The 16,413-nt window shown below is 57.5% G+C and overlaps 2 protein-coding genes across 2 annotated transcripts; both read right to left on the bottom strand.

Moving 5' to 3' along the window:
* Window positions 1-3,816: 3,816 nt before the first annotated feature.
* On the bottom strand, window positions 3,817-7,157 carry LOC121469766 (maestro heat-like repeat-containing protein family member 7). Its single transcript, XM_041715319.2, has 10 exons — window positions 6,973-7,157; window positions 6,753-6,890; window positions 6,370-6,484; window positions 6,060-6,197; window positions 5,651-5,827; window positions 5,370-5,525; window positions 5,120-5,221; window positions 4,802-4,904; window positions 4,509-4,565; window positions 3,817-4,226 (listed from the first exon to the last, which is right to left on the bottom strand). The coding sequence occupies exons 1-10, from the start codon at window positions 7,110-7,112 to the stop codon at window positions 4,000-4,002; spliced, it is 1,353 nt and encodes a 450-aa protein (XP_041571253.2). The 5' UTR covers window positions 7,113-7,157; the 3' UTR covers window positions 3,817-3,999.
* A 196-nt stretch (window positions 7,158-7,353) lies between these two features.
* LOC140685218 (uncharacterized) lies at window positions 7,354-9,355 on the bottom strand. Its single transcript, XM_072936587.1, has 5 exons — window positions 9,002-9,355; window positions 8,686-8,750; window positions 8,092-8,571; window positions 7,760-7,908; window positions 7,354-7,513 (listed from the first exon to the last, which is right to left on the bottom strand). Exons 1-5 carry the CDS (start codon window positions 9,117-9,119, stop codon window positions 7,354-7,356), a joined length of 972 nt encoding a protein of 323 aa, XP_072792688.1. The 5' UTR covers window positions 9,120-9,355.
* Window positions 9,356-16,413: the final 7,058 nt, after the last annotated feature.

Consider the following 16,413-nt stretch of genomic DNA (forward strand, 5'->3'; position numbering starts at 1 on the left):
TGTTTAAAAAGAAAAGAATGGAAAATAACTTAAACGGGGGATTCGCAGTCCTGCTCCCCATCATCGAACCAGATGTCCTCTGAGTGTTCTTCTTGGTCCTTTTCTGGGGGTTCGGCGTCGAGTGGTGTCAGCTCTGATGGGGCGGCGAGGACGGCGTGGTTGATATGAATGGTGGAGTTGATGGCTTTTACATTTGAATTTTTAACAACACTAAAACTCATAATAAAAACAATGAGTGCTAACAGCAACATAAGTCCAGTTTCCAAAATGGATTGGATCCAACCCATGAGACCTCATCCTTCAAAAGCGACCTCAGCCAGTCACTTGTGAGAGGGATGAAGCTTATTGACGCTGACATTGTGGGTTGGGTCTTGGGCAAGGTGAATGTCTGAAAAGCAACTGAAACGTAAATTAGCACTCAAGGGAGGGGAGATCTAGATCAAAAGGGAACAGCGAGTCTAGGGAATTGGATGGGGAAAGGGAAGGCTCTGAGAGGGAAAGCGCTGAACTGGAAAGGAAAGGGGGAGACTTGCTCCATCTGCGGAGGGCTGCATGCCTCACCTGAGGATCTTCTTTCTTGTTGGTCTGGTGTTTAGGTACATATGGCCGGACAAATTTGGATGGGACCCATCTCAGGCCTGAGGGCGTGGACACGCAAGCGTATCCCCGTCCCCAGGTGACTAACTCATAGGGTCCTTCCAGCTGCCAGGTCTCGGAATCTTTAATGAGCATTGGCGGTTTCTCCCTGACCTTGCTCTCCTCATAGTTGCCAAAGTGCCTAGAGATTGGCGGGTTGAGGATTTCGAAAGAACAATTCAAGAAATTTAATGTGAAGAGGGCTCGCGCGAGTCAAACTTGCGGGGACTCAACCTTCATAGTTAGTGTTTGTTGTTTTAGCATACGCTTGAGACTCTGGTGAGTCCGCTCCACCACGGCTTGGCCTGTCGGGGAATATGGGATGCCGGTCTTATGCTCTATTCCCCATTGCTGCAGGAAGCTGGCGAACTCCTTGGATGTGTACCCAGGGGCATTGTCAGTTTTTATTAATTTTGGGACGCCCAGCATAGAGAAAGCCTGTATTAAATGCTTTTTGATGTCTTTGGCTTTCTCCCCTGTGTGGGCAGAAGCAAAGACTGCCCCAGAGAAAGTGTCCACGGAGACATGGACGTACTTCATCCTCCCAAAGGAATGGATGTGAGTAACGTCCATCTGCCACACTTCGCAGGACTTTAAACCCCTAGGGTTGGCCCCTGCGCTCACCGACGGTAAGGGGAGCGACTTACAGGACGGGCAGGTGGCCACAAGGGCTCTAGCCTTGTCACAGGTGAGGTGGAATTGCCGGACCAGACCGGGCGCATTCTGGTGGTAGAGTTGGTGGCTGATCTTAGCTTGCTGGAACTTGTCTGGGAGCGGCGCGATCTGCACCGGGGCAGCAGCGAGAGAGTCGGCGCGCCGATTGCCCTCAGCCAAGAACCCTGGCAGGTTGGTATGTGACGTGATATGCATCACATAAAAGGGTTGCTCTCGGTGGGAGACTAACTTAATCAGATTTGAGAGCAACTTGTGCAGGGCCTCGTTGGACACACCCTGCAGGACAGCATCCTGCGCTCTGGACACTACACCAGCTACGTATGCTGAATCGGTTACCAAATTGAAAGGTTCAGAGAACCGCTCAAAAGCTCTAACGACAGCGGCCAACTCAGCTATTTGAGGGGAGCCTTCCACCTCCACAATATCTGTCTCCTACTGCTGAGTCTGAGGATCTTTCCAAGTTACTACGGACTTGTGGGATTCTCTGGACGCGTCTGTAAAAACTGTTAAAGCCTGGAGTGGCTTTTTGCTCTGAATTTGTTTGATGGATAATGCAAATTGAATTTCTGATTTGAAAATTTTGTGGGCCGGTCTCAAAACTGAAATTTTGCCCGTGTAGCTTTCTAGAGAGAACTGAAGAGATTCATTTTCCTGTAAAAGATGTTCTAGCATGGCCTTGGTGAATTGGCCCGATTCCAATTTGATTGGGATGTGAATGCATTTGAAGTCACATCCAGCTAACTCTCGGATCCGCGCTCTTGCTTTGCGGATCAGTTCTGCTACTAACTCTTGTGGCCTTGTCATTCTCTTGGACCGATGGTGACTTAGGAAGACCCATTCTATGATGGAGAGTGGGTCCCTTCGGCCCTGGTCCTTGCCCTTCTTTAGGGTGTCCGTCCATTGAAATATAACACCATGGAGGTGTGGCAGTCTGCCCAATATGATGAATTTAAAGGGCAGGTCCAGATCATACCGGTGGGCCTGTCTGGCAGACATTGTCTCCTGGACCTTATTCAAAGCAGCCTGGGCCTCTGGGGTGAGTTCCCTGGGAGAACTCGGCTCTTCCCCCCCTTTCAATAAATCGAAAAGAGGGGCTAGGTCTTTGTTTGTAATACCTAACCATGGCCTCACCCAGTTCAAAGAACCACACAGCTGCTGGATGTCAGCTAGGGTCTGAATTTTATTTTTGATGGCCAATTTTTGCGGAACAATGATCCGCTTGTTAATTTCCAAACCCAGGTACTTCCAGGGTGGCATCTTTTGAATTTTGTCTTCACGCAGCTCAAACCCTGCAGCAATCAACGCATCGGTTGTCAGGTTGAGCGCATGTATAAGGAGATCGCCGTTGGGAGCACAAATTAAGATATCATCCATATAGTGCTGGATGATCACGCCCTCAGTGGCTGCACGGACGGGGGTCAGCAATGAAGCTATGTACAAAAGGGGGACACTTGCACCTGCCTCACTGGGAGCTCCCTGGGAAGCACTTTCCTTAAGAAACAAGCCCCTGTCCTCCAAATGCATTACCCCAAATGTGCAGCTTTTCTGCTCAACACCAACACACCCTTAAGAAACGCTGGCAAGGCTGAAGGACTTCATGTCCTTTCAGGACAGGCACTCCAGCTCCAGCTGGTATTCCCCCAAGTACCTTTCCAGGTGGAGGCTCAGATGTGCAGCCCCAGGCCCTCTACAAACACAAGCTGCTCACTGCCTCTTCACCTGCCTCAACTCCTGCCTGCGCTCCCGGCACCAAGACCAGGCTGTTCCCAGCCAGAGCCCTGCTCCCGCAGGACGCTCTTGCCAGCACCTTCCAGGCCTCTCTGCTGCCTCTGCCACCAGCACAGCCCAAACACAGGCGGAGGAAGAAGCAGCAGGGGCCGTTTTGTGGCCATGCCCAAGAGAGACTGGAAGGGTGCCCTCCCTCTGCTCTCACTTGCTTGGCTTTCTGACTGGCTCCGAGCCTGGGGTGACCATTCCTCACTTGTGGGCACCAGAACCACAGCCGGGATCCTGGCACTGCCTGACAGCGCTCCGGGCACTGGCAGGGTCGCGCGTCCCAGTCTCGGGCACCGTGCTGCTGCTTCCTTTGCCCTCAGGCACACCCAAAGCTCCCTGCTAAGCCCGGATGATTGCTGGTTCTGCCCTCTCCCTGATCCTGTGCAGGGATGGAGCACTGCTGAGCCTTCAGGAAGGTATTCCTGAAAACTTCCAGCATTCCAAGATCCTTTGCCCTCCGTGGAAGCTTGCCATGGAATCCCTCACAGCTGGCTTCAGAGCATACTCAGGTTGGCTCTTCCAAATTCCAGGGGCTCCTGGCTGCTCAGCAAGATCTGCAACTCCACAGAGTTGTGGAACTGCACCTTCAGCACAGGCACCTTTCCAGCCTGATCTGCCCTCGTTCCTCTGTGTGTGTGCACAGAACACGGCTTGGAAGAGAACAGCAGCAGGGGCCTGCGTGTCCCAGGGCCCGGGATTTGCGCCGCTTCAGCTCCACAGAGATGCAGGTAAGGGGGAAAAACCAAACTCTTTATTAATGGAAGGGAAAGGGAAGGGATGGGATGGGGGGAAAAAAAGGGGGATGGGCAGGGTCTGAGGGCTGGAGGGAAGGAGCTGTCAACAGGGAATGGGGAGGGAGCTGTCAACAGGGAATGGGGAGGGAGCTGTCAACAGGGAGGGGGAAGGCAGCAGCTATTGGAGCTTGCAGCAGGCACAGCTGTGGCCAGCATCCGGTGTGCCTGGAGCTCCAGTGACATTGAATCCTGGTGCTCTCTTCACTGTCTTCTGGTACTCTGCTTGGGACCCTGGTTCTCTGAATCCAGCAGATGACCTTAGTTCTGCACATCTTTGTCCAAAAATTGCCTGAATTTCCAGGTTAGTGGAGGATGGGTTGTCATCTTCACTCATGGCTTCAAGGACTGGAAGACAGATAAACTACCACAGTCAGAGCCCAGAGGGCCACCCAGCAATTCTGCTAAGGCCATCTCTCCCAGCTCCTGCCATGCCTAACAGAGATGAGGACCCAACGGGATCAGCCGCAAGGCGCTGGTCACGAATCCCCCCACTGGCATCCCTGAAATATCTCTGTGTCCTGCCCACACCAGCCCTCGTACACACAAGGAGCGAAGCTGACCGCAGCCGGAACAGGCATTGCAGCTCTCCCGGCCAGCCCCCGCTGACAGCCCGCTGCCCTCACTCACCCTGAGTGAGAACGTGAAGCTCGGCTGGCTGTCCCTTCAGGTAGTGCCCGGCCATCCCTGGGAACACAGAGCCTGTCAGGCCCAGCAGCACAGCTCCCTGCCAGCGGCGCTGGCAGCCCTGGGGCCACACGCCCTCCTGGCCCGGCAGGACTCAGCCCGGACCCTCGCCGCACGCTGCCGTCCCAGGGCACGGCTGCCAGAGGCGCCGGGCCCGGGTGGCGCTGCCAGGGCAGCAGGCGGGGCTGGGGCCGAGCTGCGGCGGGGCGGGGAAGGAGCCCGGGTTCGTGGCTCACCTATGAACCTGACGGCCGCCTCTCGCAGGGGCTCCTGTGGGCTCTGCAGGTAGGGCAGGGCCCGGCGCAGGTGCTCGGCCGCGCTGCTGCTGTCCTCTGCCAGCTGCAGAGAGCGGCAGGAAGGAAGGGTTGGCCCCACAGCCCCGCCGGGCCGCGGCTCCATCGGCACCCGGCTCGGGCCCGCAGGAGCCTTGGAGCAGAGCCGGCGCGGCCTCGGGCTGCAGCAGCGGGCAGGGGCACAGCTGCCAGCCCGCACACCGAGCACCGCGCTCAGGGGGCTTCTCCAGGCTGCGGCTGTGGCTTCCCGGCCCTCCTTACCAGGCACTCGGCAAACTTTGACAGCTGCTCCTTCTTCAGCTGCAGTTTGAGATCACTCCTCTTCAAAAACTCGGCCGCACCAAGCAGGGTTTCCCAAGAAGCCTGGAGAGCAGCAGAGACCCAGAGATGGCCCCAGAGCCCAGGGCACAAGACCTGTGTCCCTGTGCCAAGGCCTGGAGGAGGCTGCAGCCCGCCAGGCGCCAGGGCAGGAGGCAGCCCAGCCCCCTGCCAGCATCATACAAATGCTCACCTTTGCCACCTGCCAGTTCTCATCATGACAGTAGATAAAAAGTGCCAACAGGCTCTTGTTCACAGTTGTCTTCAGGGGCTTTTTTCCCTCATCCACTACCAATTCCATCACCTTACAGAAGAGTTGAATGGAGAGCAAGCGCACATGGCTGTTGTCCTAGAAGAAAGGAAAAGACCTACACCAGCTACTCCAGGCCCACCTGGGCAAAGACCTGAAAATCCGCAGGGCACAAAGTTTCTGGGAAGCAGCCAATGCCTGTGGCTCAGCATGCAGAACCTTACGTGGTCAAAGAGCAGCAGGAGTGTCTCAGTCAGCTTTGGGGCAGTGGTGCTGGATACCAGGATGTTTTGGTGCTGGAGCACATTCATGAACACACGGAGGCTCATGCTGACCACCTCTGTACCTGGAGCCCCCAGCAGCTCCAGAAGCCTTTGAGACAGCGGGTAAATTCTTCTGGCCTGTGCAGAACACAAGGCTGTGCCGGGAAGCCGTGGACGGCTGCACGGCCAACACTGCCCTGGCACTGCAAGCCCACCCTGCTGCTGCAGGGCCCACAGGCCGAAGGCCTGTCCCAAAGCACTGGGGCAGGTGAGGAAGGAGAGCTGGGAGCAGCTGCCTCAGCTCCTGAAGCCCTGCCAGCCCAAGGGGCTGCTTTTCCCAGTGCAGCTTCAACCACTGCCCCCTTCTCACCATCCAAGGATCCTTGGTGAGCACTGTGAGGCCTCGGAGCGCCAGGTGATGCCTAAGACAGCATTCACTCCAGAGGTACCTTGCCATGGTCTTCAGAGTGCTGCCACGACATTTACTCAAGTCCAGGCACTCGAGGGCCTGAAAGGCACATGGCAGTGACAGGGGACCCGGCTGGCAGGAGCCCAGAACCGCACAGGCCTGGGCCCAGGCAGCAGCACGGGGCGTGGGCACCGTCCCAGGCAGCTGCGGCTGTGAGAGGGCAGAGAGCTGGGAGGCAGCTGAGCCAGGCAGCGCTGGCCAACAGGCTTACCTCCACCAGGAATGCCAGGAAGGGCACATCCCAGCATGGCTCTTTCCTGCTGTGTGGCCAGAGCAGGCGTAATGCAATGCTGGAACAGAAGTGGTCCAAGACATGGCACAACTCCCTGGCAAGGGGGGAAAAAGGCCCTGAGGTGAAAAGGCCAAACCCCTCACAGGAGTGACTCACAGAAATCTGGTCTTTCCCCAGCATCGCTGGAGAGGATGTGGGTGCTTTGTGAGGCAGCCCCTTCTGGGCACTCTCCTCTCCAAGCCTTTTCCAGTTTCCTTGGCTGTCCCTTGGTGAAAGGCCCTCTGGCCCATGACCACAGGGACTGTGAGGGGCACCTGGGCACAGGGCACAAACTGGGGACCGTGGGGAGAAGGGGGTCTCACCTGGCCAGCAGACCCACAGCATAGTGCTGGGTGTCAGCACACAGCAGCATGTCCCAGCCACGCTTGCGCTCCATAGCCAGCACCACATGGTCCCACTGCAGTCGGCAGAGCAGAGCCTTCATGGCCTGCACTGCAAACCTGTGTGCAGAGCAAAGCCCAGGTCACACTGGGAGCGCTGGCACTGGCCACAAGGGCACAGGAAGGACAGGGGGACTGGGACCTGTTGGGCTTGCAGTGAAGGTGGTGTTCCTCCCAGCATGCTCTCCAGAATGTAGCAACTTCCACTGGTGTTATCTGCTGTGTGGTGATGACAAGATGGAAGAGCAGAGCCACAAACAGGCGGGAGGAATAAAGGTTCATTGCCTCCTGGCACTCAGGCACCTGGAGAATCACCCAGAGACCCAGAGTTGCCTGCAAGAGAACAGCCCAAGGCAGCGCTCAGTGCCAAGGTGTCCATGGGGCAGGGCCCAAGAGCCGACGCAGGGGGAGCAGTGGGCCAGGTGCCCCCTGAGCCTGGCCCTAGCCCAGGTTTCAGCCCAGCAACTGAGGGATGGAGAGGATGAAGAGCTTCTGGCAACCTGGGGGTGAGCAAAGGCCAGTTCTAGAAACTCACAGCCAGGGCAAAGGCATCCTTGTTGTCCCCATCAGAGGTGCACATGCTGTGCAGAGGCCAGTTCTCCATCACGCAGAGCAGCACTGGCAGCACCTTTTCCACTGTGGGACTCGACGAGCCTATGGTTCTCCATATCATTGCAGCGGCTCTGTGGGATCAGAGCTCTGTGTCAGGGGCAACTCAATCACAGCACCATGCCCTGTGCACCCGTGGGGGCCCAGGTGACAGAGCCTCAAAGGGCATGGGGGGAGTACTGGCAGCAGGCTCAGCAAACAGGCACCTGAGGCTCCTGGCCTCTCTGCCTGTCTGGCAGAGCCCATTGCACAGGCTGTGCAGGGCCATGGGCCCTAAAGGCTGCTGAGCCCTGAGCTCTCAAGGCTCGTGGGCCCCGTACCTGTCACACGTTGGGGCACAGCGCAGGAGGGTCAGCACCACGTCAGCAGGGTGTTCTTCAGCCAGCCTCAAAATGTCAGTCTGCAGCCAGAAATCCACAGTGACTTGGGACATGAGACGCTGGTGGATGTTCTTCACCTTGGCTGGCACCTGGAGGAAGCATGGGGGAGAGATGGAACGTTGTCCAAGGGAACAACTTGCCCAGCTATTTCAAAGAAGTGCTTCCCTTCTTCCACACTGTGCTGGCCTCAAAGGCTGAGGGGGCCCAGAGACCATGGCTTGAGGGGACACACGATGCTGGGAGGCCTCCAGGCCTGGCCCTAGGCTGCTTACCTGCGGTTGCTGAGAAGAAACACGAGGGTCCTTGAAATAGTCGAATATGAGTTCCTGACTCAGAGTGGGAGAGGGCATGGTGTCAGTATTTGCGATGCCCTGAGTGTCTCTGGTTTTGGCGTTTGTGATGTCCACATCCTCAGTCACTGCCATGTCAGCCTTTGCCCTCTGGTCATTCCTTGCAACTTCAGAGTCTTCTGAAGGTTCCGCTGGATCTGGGCTGTTGTTGGTATTTGTGATGCCCTGAGTCCCTTCATTGTTAGTGTTTGTGATTGCCACATCCTCAGTCATTGACGTGAGAAGAATCTTCGTCCGGGTTTCAGTCACTGAGGTGTCACAGTTCTCTGAGCGCTCAGGCGAATCTGGGCTGACATCAGGCTCAGCCTGGAGCTTGGTCAGCCCCGACTCAGGCTTGGCCGGGCCCTCAGCTGCTGCGCTGCCGGTCTTCCTGCGTCGAATGCGCGGGAACTTCCAGAACGTCTGTAGGAGAACAAAGGAAATGGAAGCCAAGGATGTTCCATGGAGTGCTCCAGGCATGGTGCTGGGCTGAGCAGTGACAGCAGGCCCAGCCCAAGTGGGGATGGCTGCAGGCACCTTCAGGGTTTTGCGGAAGCATCCATGGGCGGGTTCCTTCTCTTCTGTGTGGTCCAGGGCTGCATCTGGCAAAGAGCGAGTGTAGCCAGAGCTGAGGGGCTGCGGGAGAGGCCGGAGAACACAGCCCAGCCCTGCGCTCCCCAGGCAGGGACAGCCCCAGGATGCCCCAGGGGATGGAGCATGGCCACTGCAGGGTGTCTGTCCAGGCCCTCTTCCCTCCTGTCCATGGGCACATCCCCAGGGAATGGGATGGGATGGTGGGGCGGGGCTAAGCTGGCTGCAGGCATCAGCCCTGTGGCCCTGCTCTGCCACTCACCGTCCTCCGGTGGCTGGAACTGCTCCAGGTTTTCATGCTGTTGTGGTGAAGCAGCTTCAGGGCCTTTCTTTTTTTTCCCCCTGAACACTCTGAACAAGCCGAGAAGTCTGTCCACCATGCCAGAGTCTGGTATCAAGGGCACCTGAAAGAGAGATGGCTTGGGAAAGCTCCAAGTGAACAAGTCCTCAAGGGCACCTACAAAAGAGAAGCCTCGGGAAGGCCACGGGCTGCCAAGTCCTGTGGTCTTGCCACGAGGTCACCTGTAGGAGTAAAGCCTCAGAAAAGCTCCGGGTCAGGCACGAACGAGCGCGCTGTGCAGGGGCTCCTCACGGCACCGCTCTGTCCCGTCCTGTCCAGTCGCCTGCTCTGAGCAGAGTGGCATGCTCTGGTTAGTGCCAGCTCCTATGTCAGCACGTGTCACAAAGGCCATCCTGTCCCGTTCTATGCCATAGTGACCATGCTGCACCATGTCACAAAGGGGCCTTGCACACACTGCCACCTGCCCTGGGGCCACGCCCTGCCCAGCCAAAGTGGCCCAGGTTGGAAGGAATCTCTGGCCCCAAGTGTCTGAGACAGCCCAACAGGATCTTTATGAATGGCTCAGACCATCAGCAAACGCTGCCCTGCTCTGCAGGCTCCGGGCAGCAGAAGGAGCCCCTAGGGTTGCCGACGCAGCTGCGCTGGGAAGGGCACGAAACCTTCCATGGAAGCTGCCACGGCCTCCTTGGGACGCGTCCCGGCCCGTGGCCATCCTAAAACGTGGGTGTGGCACGCACAAGGAACTGTGGGCCAGGGTATGAATGCTGCTCTGAGCCCTGGGGCCCGGGGAACGCTGACACCAGCAGCTGTGGCAGAGTCCCTGCCCTAGCAGACCTGCCAGCCCCTGAGCCCTGGCAGGGCTGGTGCCCATCTCCTGCCCCAGAGACCTGTGCCCCTGGGAGCCTTCTGTGCCAGAAGGGTCCGCACCCACGTGCACTGGGGGCTGTGCTCCTTCCTGCAGGGGCTGTTGGCAGGAGCACCTGGAGCAACTGCTGCCAACAATGAGCAGAGGGCAAAATGGTTAACCCTGCCCCAGTATAGAGATCTAAGTGGCCAATAAAGTACAGCTCTCCCCTCTTGTTCCCTGCAGCACAATCAGGACCATGAACACAAACAGTCACAGATATTCTTTCTGAGACCCCATGAGCAAGGCTGTGCCAAACTACAGATGCTGCCTTCAATGGACTCAAATTCCAACCTAGACCTCTCCCTCCCAGACAACTCCTTCCCCAACCCATCTCCAACACCAACACCCTGCAAACACCGCACCAAAGCCCTCAACAGCCCGCCAGGACCCCAGCTGTCTCCATCCCTCCACTGAGCTTTCCCTCCCTCCAGCAGACTCCCTGGTTCCCTGCACGTGCTGTGGGATGGCACTCAGGAGGATCTGCTCCAAAGCCTTCCCCGGCAGCAAGCTCAGGCTGCCAGGCCTATGGATCCTGGATCATCCTTCCCACCGAGCCTTCCATTGGCACGGCTCTTCCATTGGTATGGCTCTTCCATTGGCACATCTGCGCTCAGCTGGGACTACTCCACTCACTCAGGGCTGCTGGGAAAGGATGGAGAGCAGCCTGGCAAGCTCTTTCTCCAGCTCCCTCTGTGATCTTGGGGAAGGTAGAACCTTCCACAGGAAAGCCACTGGTGCCATAAGGAGTGGGAGGCATCAGGCAGCTCTGGGAAAGCCCCTCAGGAATGCTGTATCCTGAGGGAACACTGTTGGCCTTGACCTGTGGGCACCTGCAAAAGCTTCAAATCAGCTGCCTCAGCTTCCAGGGCCTCTCTTGGCCAGCATCCTGACGTGGATGCAGGACAGCTGCCAGACACTGCTGGGACCCAGAGGGACAGGACCGGCTGTCTCGTGTCCACGCAGCAGCCCTGAAAAAGCCAGGGCCATCCCGAGAGCAGACAGACGCTCATGGGCCAGCAGAGAGGAGCAAAGAGCACTGCGCTCCTCTCAGCGTATCTCAGCTGCGCTCGCTCCACAACACACCCCCATTGGAAGGCCTGCTGATGTCCAGCTGCCAGAAATGCCTACCTTGTGCTCTCCAAGATGCACAGGGAGAGCCAAAGAGCAGGACACCTTGGCAGGCAAACCTTCCAAGCCTTTTCTGAGGCCAGGCACACACCAAGATCAGCCAAGGCTCTCCACCACGCTGCCTGGCCCACCCAGCCCAGCTCTGTGCTGGCCCTGGGCCACAGCAGCTCTCAGCAAGCAGGAGGCAAATGCATCTTGCCAAGAGATGCAACACAGCAGACAGGGAAGATGTTGAAAGTGAGTGTGTAAAGGCCTTTTAATTCACAGCTCCCACAGAGAGCTCTGGGGCTCACAGATGGACAGAGATGGTTCTGCTCACCCCTCTGTCCAAAGGGGAGGTAACACACGCTGCTGCAGGTGCTTGGGTTGGTCTCTGCAGGTCCAGGTGGATGCCAAACCTGCTCTTCACAGCCTTCTCCCTTCCCCTGTCCCTCTGCCAAGTGCAGTGGGCCTCAAGGACTGAAAGGAGCACAGAGAGCCAAAGGGGGACACTTGCACCTGCCTCACTGAGAGCTCCCTAGGAAGCACTTTCCTTGAGAAGCAAGCCCCTGTCCTCCAAAGGCATTACCTCAAATGTGCGGCTTTTCTGCTCAACATCAACACACCCTTAAGAAACACTGGCAAGGCTGAAGGCCTTCATGTCCTTTCAGGACAGGCACTCCAGCTCTAACTCAGTCCAGGTCCACGCTGGGTCTTCGCCAAGTCCTTGCCAATTCCTTGCCAAGTTCTTGCCGGGCCTCGTTCGGAACAGAACATAACGGTACAGCAGCTACACCTGCACTGTTGCCTTCTCCAAGCCGGAACTGCAGTGGGGGAAGGGAGTTCCTTCTCGTGGCAATCGGCAGGCAAATGAGTGAGGGTCTTCAGACGGCCTCTTACAGGCTGGCACACCTTGGCCCAGCTGGACAGCTGCCCCTCAAGCCCCCGGCGAGCAGGGGACGGCTCTGGGCAGGCTCCCTGGCCAGGAGCGGGCCCCAGAGCGCCTCTGCCTTTCAGGGGCAATCTCGTCCCCGCTCTTTCTCCTCCCCACCTTGCTGTGCCTCTGCCCTGTGCCCCTGGGGCTACTCGTGGCCAGGCAGCCTCAGTGGGACCCAGCACTGGCTGCAGCCCCAGCGGGCCCCCCAGGACAAGGCCCAGCAATGAAGAGGCCAAGGAAAGCACTGGGCAGCAGCAGAACCCTCAGCCGAGTTCTTTGGACAGCCATGGACGGGCCACAACTCCACTGCAGCCTGACTGGAAATGTTTCCCATCTACATTAGACTTTTAAAAGAAACTGTTTGAGGGAAAGATGATGAAAACACTCACCGTTTTCTCTTGCAGTAACACCAGATTCCAACACAGGTGAACATGAAGGAAAGCTCCAAAAAAGGCAGACCTGCAATTAACTGTAGCAAACAGTGTGTTTCCCAATAGCAACCACTTCTGAGGCTGTTCTGGGCATCAGGAACAGGTGTTGTGGGGCCGGCAGCATCTGTGGGAGCAATGGGGAGCATGAGCCCACGCTGTGCTGCACTGCTGAGGTGGCAGCATGGTGGATACGGCCAGGACGTTCTCTGTTTGCCCCAGAGCTGGGGCCTGCAGGCACATTGCCGCCCCTTGGCACAGGCTGTGCCACACAACAAAGCCCAGCAGGCTGGCAGGAGAGCCCAGGGCCAGCGCAGCTGCTTGGGCTGTCGCTGCTTGGAGGGACAGGGACCAAACCCATCCCTGAGCAGCCCCTGCCAGCCCTGGCCCTCCCTGCCCCGTGACAGCTCCCTCAGCCCCAGGGGACAGAGCCAGGCCCTGTCAGGACCCAGTGCAGCCCCTGCCCAGTCGAGAGCCAGGGCTGGCTCTGGCCCTGGGCTCAGAGCAGGGCTCCCGTTCGGGGCTGCTCCTGTGCCTGGGGCCTCTGGGCACTCAGGGCTGGCTGTGGGAGCAGCTGCAGCGGGAGGGACATAGTTGGTGCACGAGTCCTGATTCCCTGGGGTTGTGAACGAGCTCCAGAGGCCTGGAAGCCGAGGCACCTCCCGCTTTGGCTGCTGCTGGGCCGTGCAAGGGCAGGGCCTGGGGGAAGAGCTGCTGCCACACAGCCCCACTGAGGGCTGAGCCCGGCACAGCAATCACCTCCTGTGCCTGTGCCCGTGCCTGGCATCGCCTTCCTTCCTGCAGCAGAGGTTGGCACTGAGCCACTGCTTCCTCCGGGATGTGCCTCCTTCTGCAGAGATGTTTGGTCCATTTCTTGAGAAAGGAAAAGAGACAGCTGGATCAGATGGAACCATCTGCCATTGAGGGAGGTGGCATCTTCAGGAGGCAATGCTTTTCAAATCATGGTTAAGGATCAGAAAACCATCTGGGTTTTGGGACTGGGCCAGGGCCCTCCCTCCTTCAAGCACCTGCCAGGCCTGAGCAGAAATCATAAGGGGATGGCCCAGGGCGAGGGCACACTCGTGCATGGTTCTGTCCTGGCACCTGCAGTGATGCCCCTCTGGCCAAGCTTTGGGCTCTGAGCTGGCAGCTCTCCCAGGGGGAAAGGTCTTGACCCATCCTCAGCATCTCCCAGAGCCTCCATCCTGAACGTGGGTTGGGAAGCCAGATCACTTTCACCAGCAGGGTTATCTGCAAAGAAAGGCAGGACAGAACAGCTCCTGTGACACTGCAGAAGACCCTCAGGCTGCACCCAACGCTCAGCCCTGGGGCACAGCCCTGGGCTCGGCCCCTTCCCTCTCTGCTCTTCTCTGGGGCCGCACAGAGCACACGGAAGGACACTCTGGCATTGCACACAGGAAGAAAACTGACAGCTAAATGCTCCTTCCTCCCACTGACAGTGATCCTGTGGGATCACTCAGGGTTTGAGAAGGGGGTAGGGCAGGGTTTCCCAATCTCAACAGCCTTCAGACTCTTAAGGGAATGGCACATGATTGGGCTTTTGCAACATGGACATTGATTGTTCTTTCAGGAAGAGGGACATTGAGAACTTGCCTCCAAAATTCTCCAAGGATTTAAAACTGTCTTGTGCTAGGCCTCCCAGATAAGCCATGTCACGATCCCAATCTAGACAGAAGCACAGATCAGAAGCATTTCCATGCTGTTCTGGGATCTCCTTCTGCCTTTGGGAACTGGGCACTGCAAGGGGGTGAGGTAAGGCAGTGGGAGCCAGATGTGAATGTCCACAAAAGCTGCACAGAGGCCTGGAGAGCCCTAGAGTGGCTCCTGGTCACTCTCCACCCTCTTGGCAGGCCCTGTGCAACATTCCTGGAGGGATTGCTGAACCTGCCCGTGGCCCATGGTGGTTCTCTGACTCCGACAGAGGAAACCCTCACAAATTTCCTGAGGGAATGTGCAGCATGCAGTGCCACAACTATTCCTTCTTGCCTATCTCTGCTTGGTCAGCTCAGACCGGCCAAGGAACAGTCAGACCCTCTCACACAGGTCAGGCCCTTGGGGAAGAGCTTCTGCCACACAGCCTCACCAAGTGCTGAGGCCAGCACTCAATTACCTCCTGGGCCTGTGCCCATGCTTGGAATTGCCTCCCTTCCTTCAGGAAATGCTGCCGTCCATAGAGAGTCTCTGTCCATCCCTTGAGAAAGGAAGAGGCGCAGCTGGATCAGATGGAACCATTACACACCAGGGGGGTGGAAATTTCAGGAGGCAATACTTGTCAAAGACATGGATAAGGATCAGGAAAAGGCCCAGGCCAGGACAGGGCTCCCTCTTTTCCAAACCACCCCCTCTCCTGATCTTCTGGGGACTGGGAAATTGCAGGGGACATAAGGGTGTGTATGGCCCGTGGCACTGTTGGGGCTCCCTGTCAGCTGCTGCCAAATGCCTTCCTGCAGAGGCTGGGGAGAAGCTGCAGCCAGGCCAGGCTGGGAAACAGCCCTGCAGGCAGTGAGAGCAGCAGCGGGGCAGCGAGGCTGCCATGGATCCCTTCCTACTGTGCTGGGCACGGCCTGTCCAGATGTGCAGGGAAAGGCCCCGGCTGCTGAATCCCAGGGGAAGGCTGAGGAAATGCACCCACCTTGTCCTGCCTGCAGCATCTCCTTCAGCATTTGCCTCATGTTTTCGGATGGCTCACGGGGGTTTCTTGTGTCCTGTAGCTTTGTTCTTTCCTTTCGGAGGACCTTAGAGCAAAACAATGCCATTCCTCAGGAATGGATCCCACAAAACCCGTGCTCAGCCTGTGGGATCAGCAGGAACACACTACTCACCCCTGTGATGGGAGCTGGGCTTGCGAGCAATAACCAGCAAAGGAGCTGGAGAAGCCCTCCCTGCAGCCACAGCTGTAACTCAAGAGCCACAGAAGCTTCTGCCATCTCTGCAGATCTGCACGGGCAGCACTGAGCCACAGGAGCAGTGAGGGGATGGCCCAGGGCGAGGGCAAACACATGCATGGTTCTGTCCTGGCACCTGCAGCGATGCCCCCCTGGCCGAGCTTTGGGCTCTGAGCTGGCAGCTCTCGCAGGGGGAAAGGCCTTGACCTACCCTCAGCATCTCCCAGAGCCTCCATCCTGAACGTGGGTTGGGAAGCCAGATCACTTTCACCAGCAGGGTTATCTGCAAAGAAAGGCAGGACAGAACAGCTCCCGTGGCAATGTAGGAGATCCTCAGGCTGCACCCAAGGCTCAGCCCTGGGGCACAGCCCTGGGCTCGGCCCCTTCCCTCTCTGCTCTTCTCTGGGGCTGCACAGATCACACAGAAGGACACTCTGGCATTGCACACAGGAACAAAACTGACAGCTAAATGCTCCTTCCTCCCACTGACAGTGATTCTGTGGGATCACTCAGGGCTCCAGAAAGGGAGCAGGGCAAGGCTTCCAGATTCCTTCAACCCTGGGATGATGTTAAGGGAAGTGGAAGATGGGTGAGCTCTTGTCACACTGACTCTGATTTTTGTCTCAGGAAAGGCACATTCAAAACTTGCCTCCAACATCATCCAAGAACTTCAAGCCATTTTCCAGCACGGCTTCCAAATAATCGAGGTTGCCATTCAAATCTAGAAGTGAGCACAGGTCAGAACCATTTCCTTGGTGTGCTGTGGTCCCCTTCTGCCTTTAGGAACTGAGCACTTGCAAGGGGGTTGGGTAAGGCCTTGGGATCCAGCTGTGAATGGAAAAGGCCAAAGGAGCACAGGGCCTGGGGAGCTCAGGGCTTGCTCCTGGTCACTGTCCATCCTCTTTGCAGGCCCTGGCAACATCCATGGATGGGCAGCTGGAGGAGCCTGGGGCCCTGGGGGTTCTCTTCCTCCCACAGAGGAAACCCTCCCTAAAGCCCAGGGGAAAACTGCAGCAGGCAGCTCCACAGGTATCCCTCCCTCCCAATGTCCCTCCTGCCCTCTTACTGTTGGGACAAATCCCTCAGCC

Source organism: Taeniopygia guttata, chromosome 1 (assembly GCF_048771995.1).
Source record: "Taeniopygia guttata chromosome 1, bTaeGut7.mat, whole genome shotgun sequence".
NCBI classification, from domain to species: domain Eukaryota; kingdom Metazoa; phylum Chordata; class Aves; order Passeriformes; family Estrildidae; genus Taeniopygia; species Taeniopygia guttata.

Coding starts and splice junctions, on each gene's coding strand:
- LOC121469766 (XM_041715319.2), bottom strand. CDS start 7,112: ATGAACCTTTATTCCTCCCGCCTGTTTGTGGCTCTGCTCTTCCATCTT. Junction 6,198..6,369: donor TCCTGGCATTCCTGGTGGAG/GTAAGCCTGTTG, acceptor TGTGCCTTTCAG/GCCCTCGAGTGCCTGGACTT. Junction 4,566..4,801: donor GGCGGCCGTCAGGTTCATAG/GTGAGCCACGAA, acceptor CTGTGTTCCCAG/GGATGGCCGGGCACTACCTG.
- LOC140685218 (XM_072936587.1), bottom strand. CDS start 9,119: ATGGTGGACAGACTTCTCGGCTTGTTCAGAGTGTTCAGGGGGAAAAAA. Junction 8,751..9,001: donor GTTCCAGCCACCGGAGGACG/GTGAGTGGCAGA, acceptor GCTCTTTGCCAG/ATGCAGCCCTGGACCACACA. Junction 7,514..7,759: donor TGTGCCCCAACGTGTGACAG/GTACGGGGCCCA, acceptor CTGATCCCACAG/AGCCGCTGCAATGATATGGA.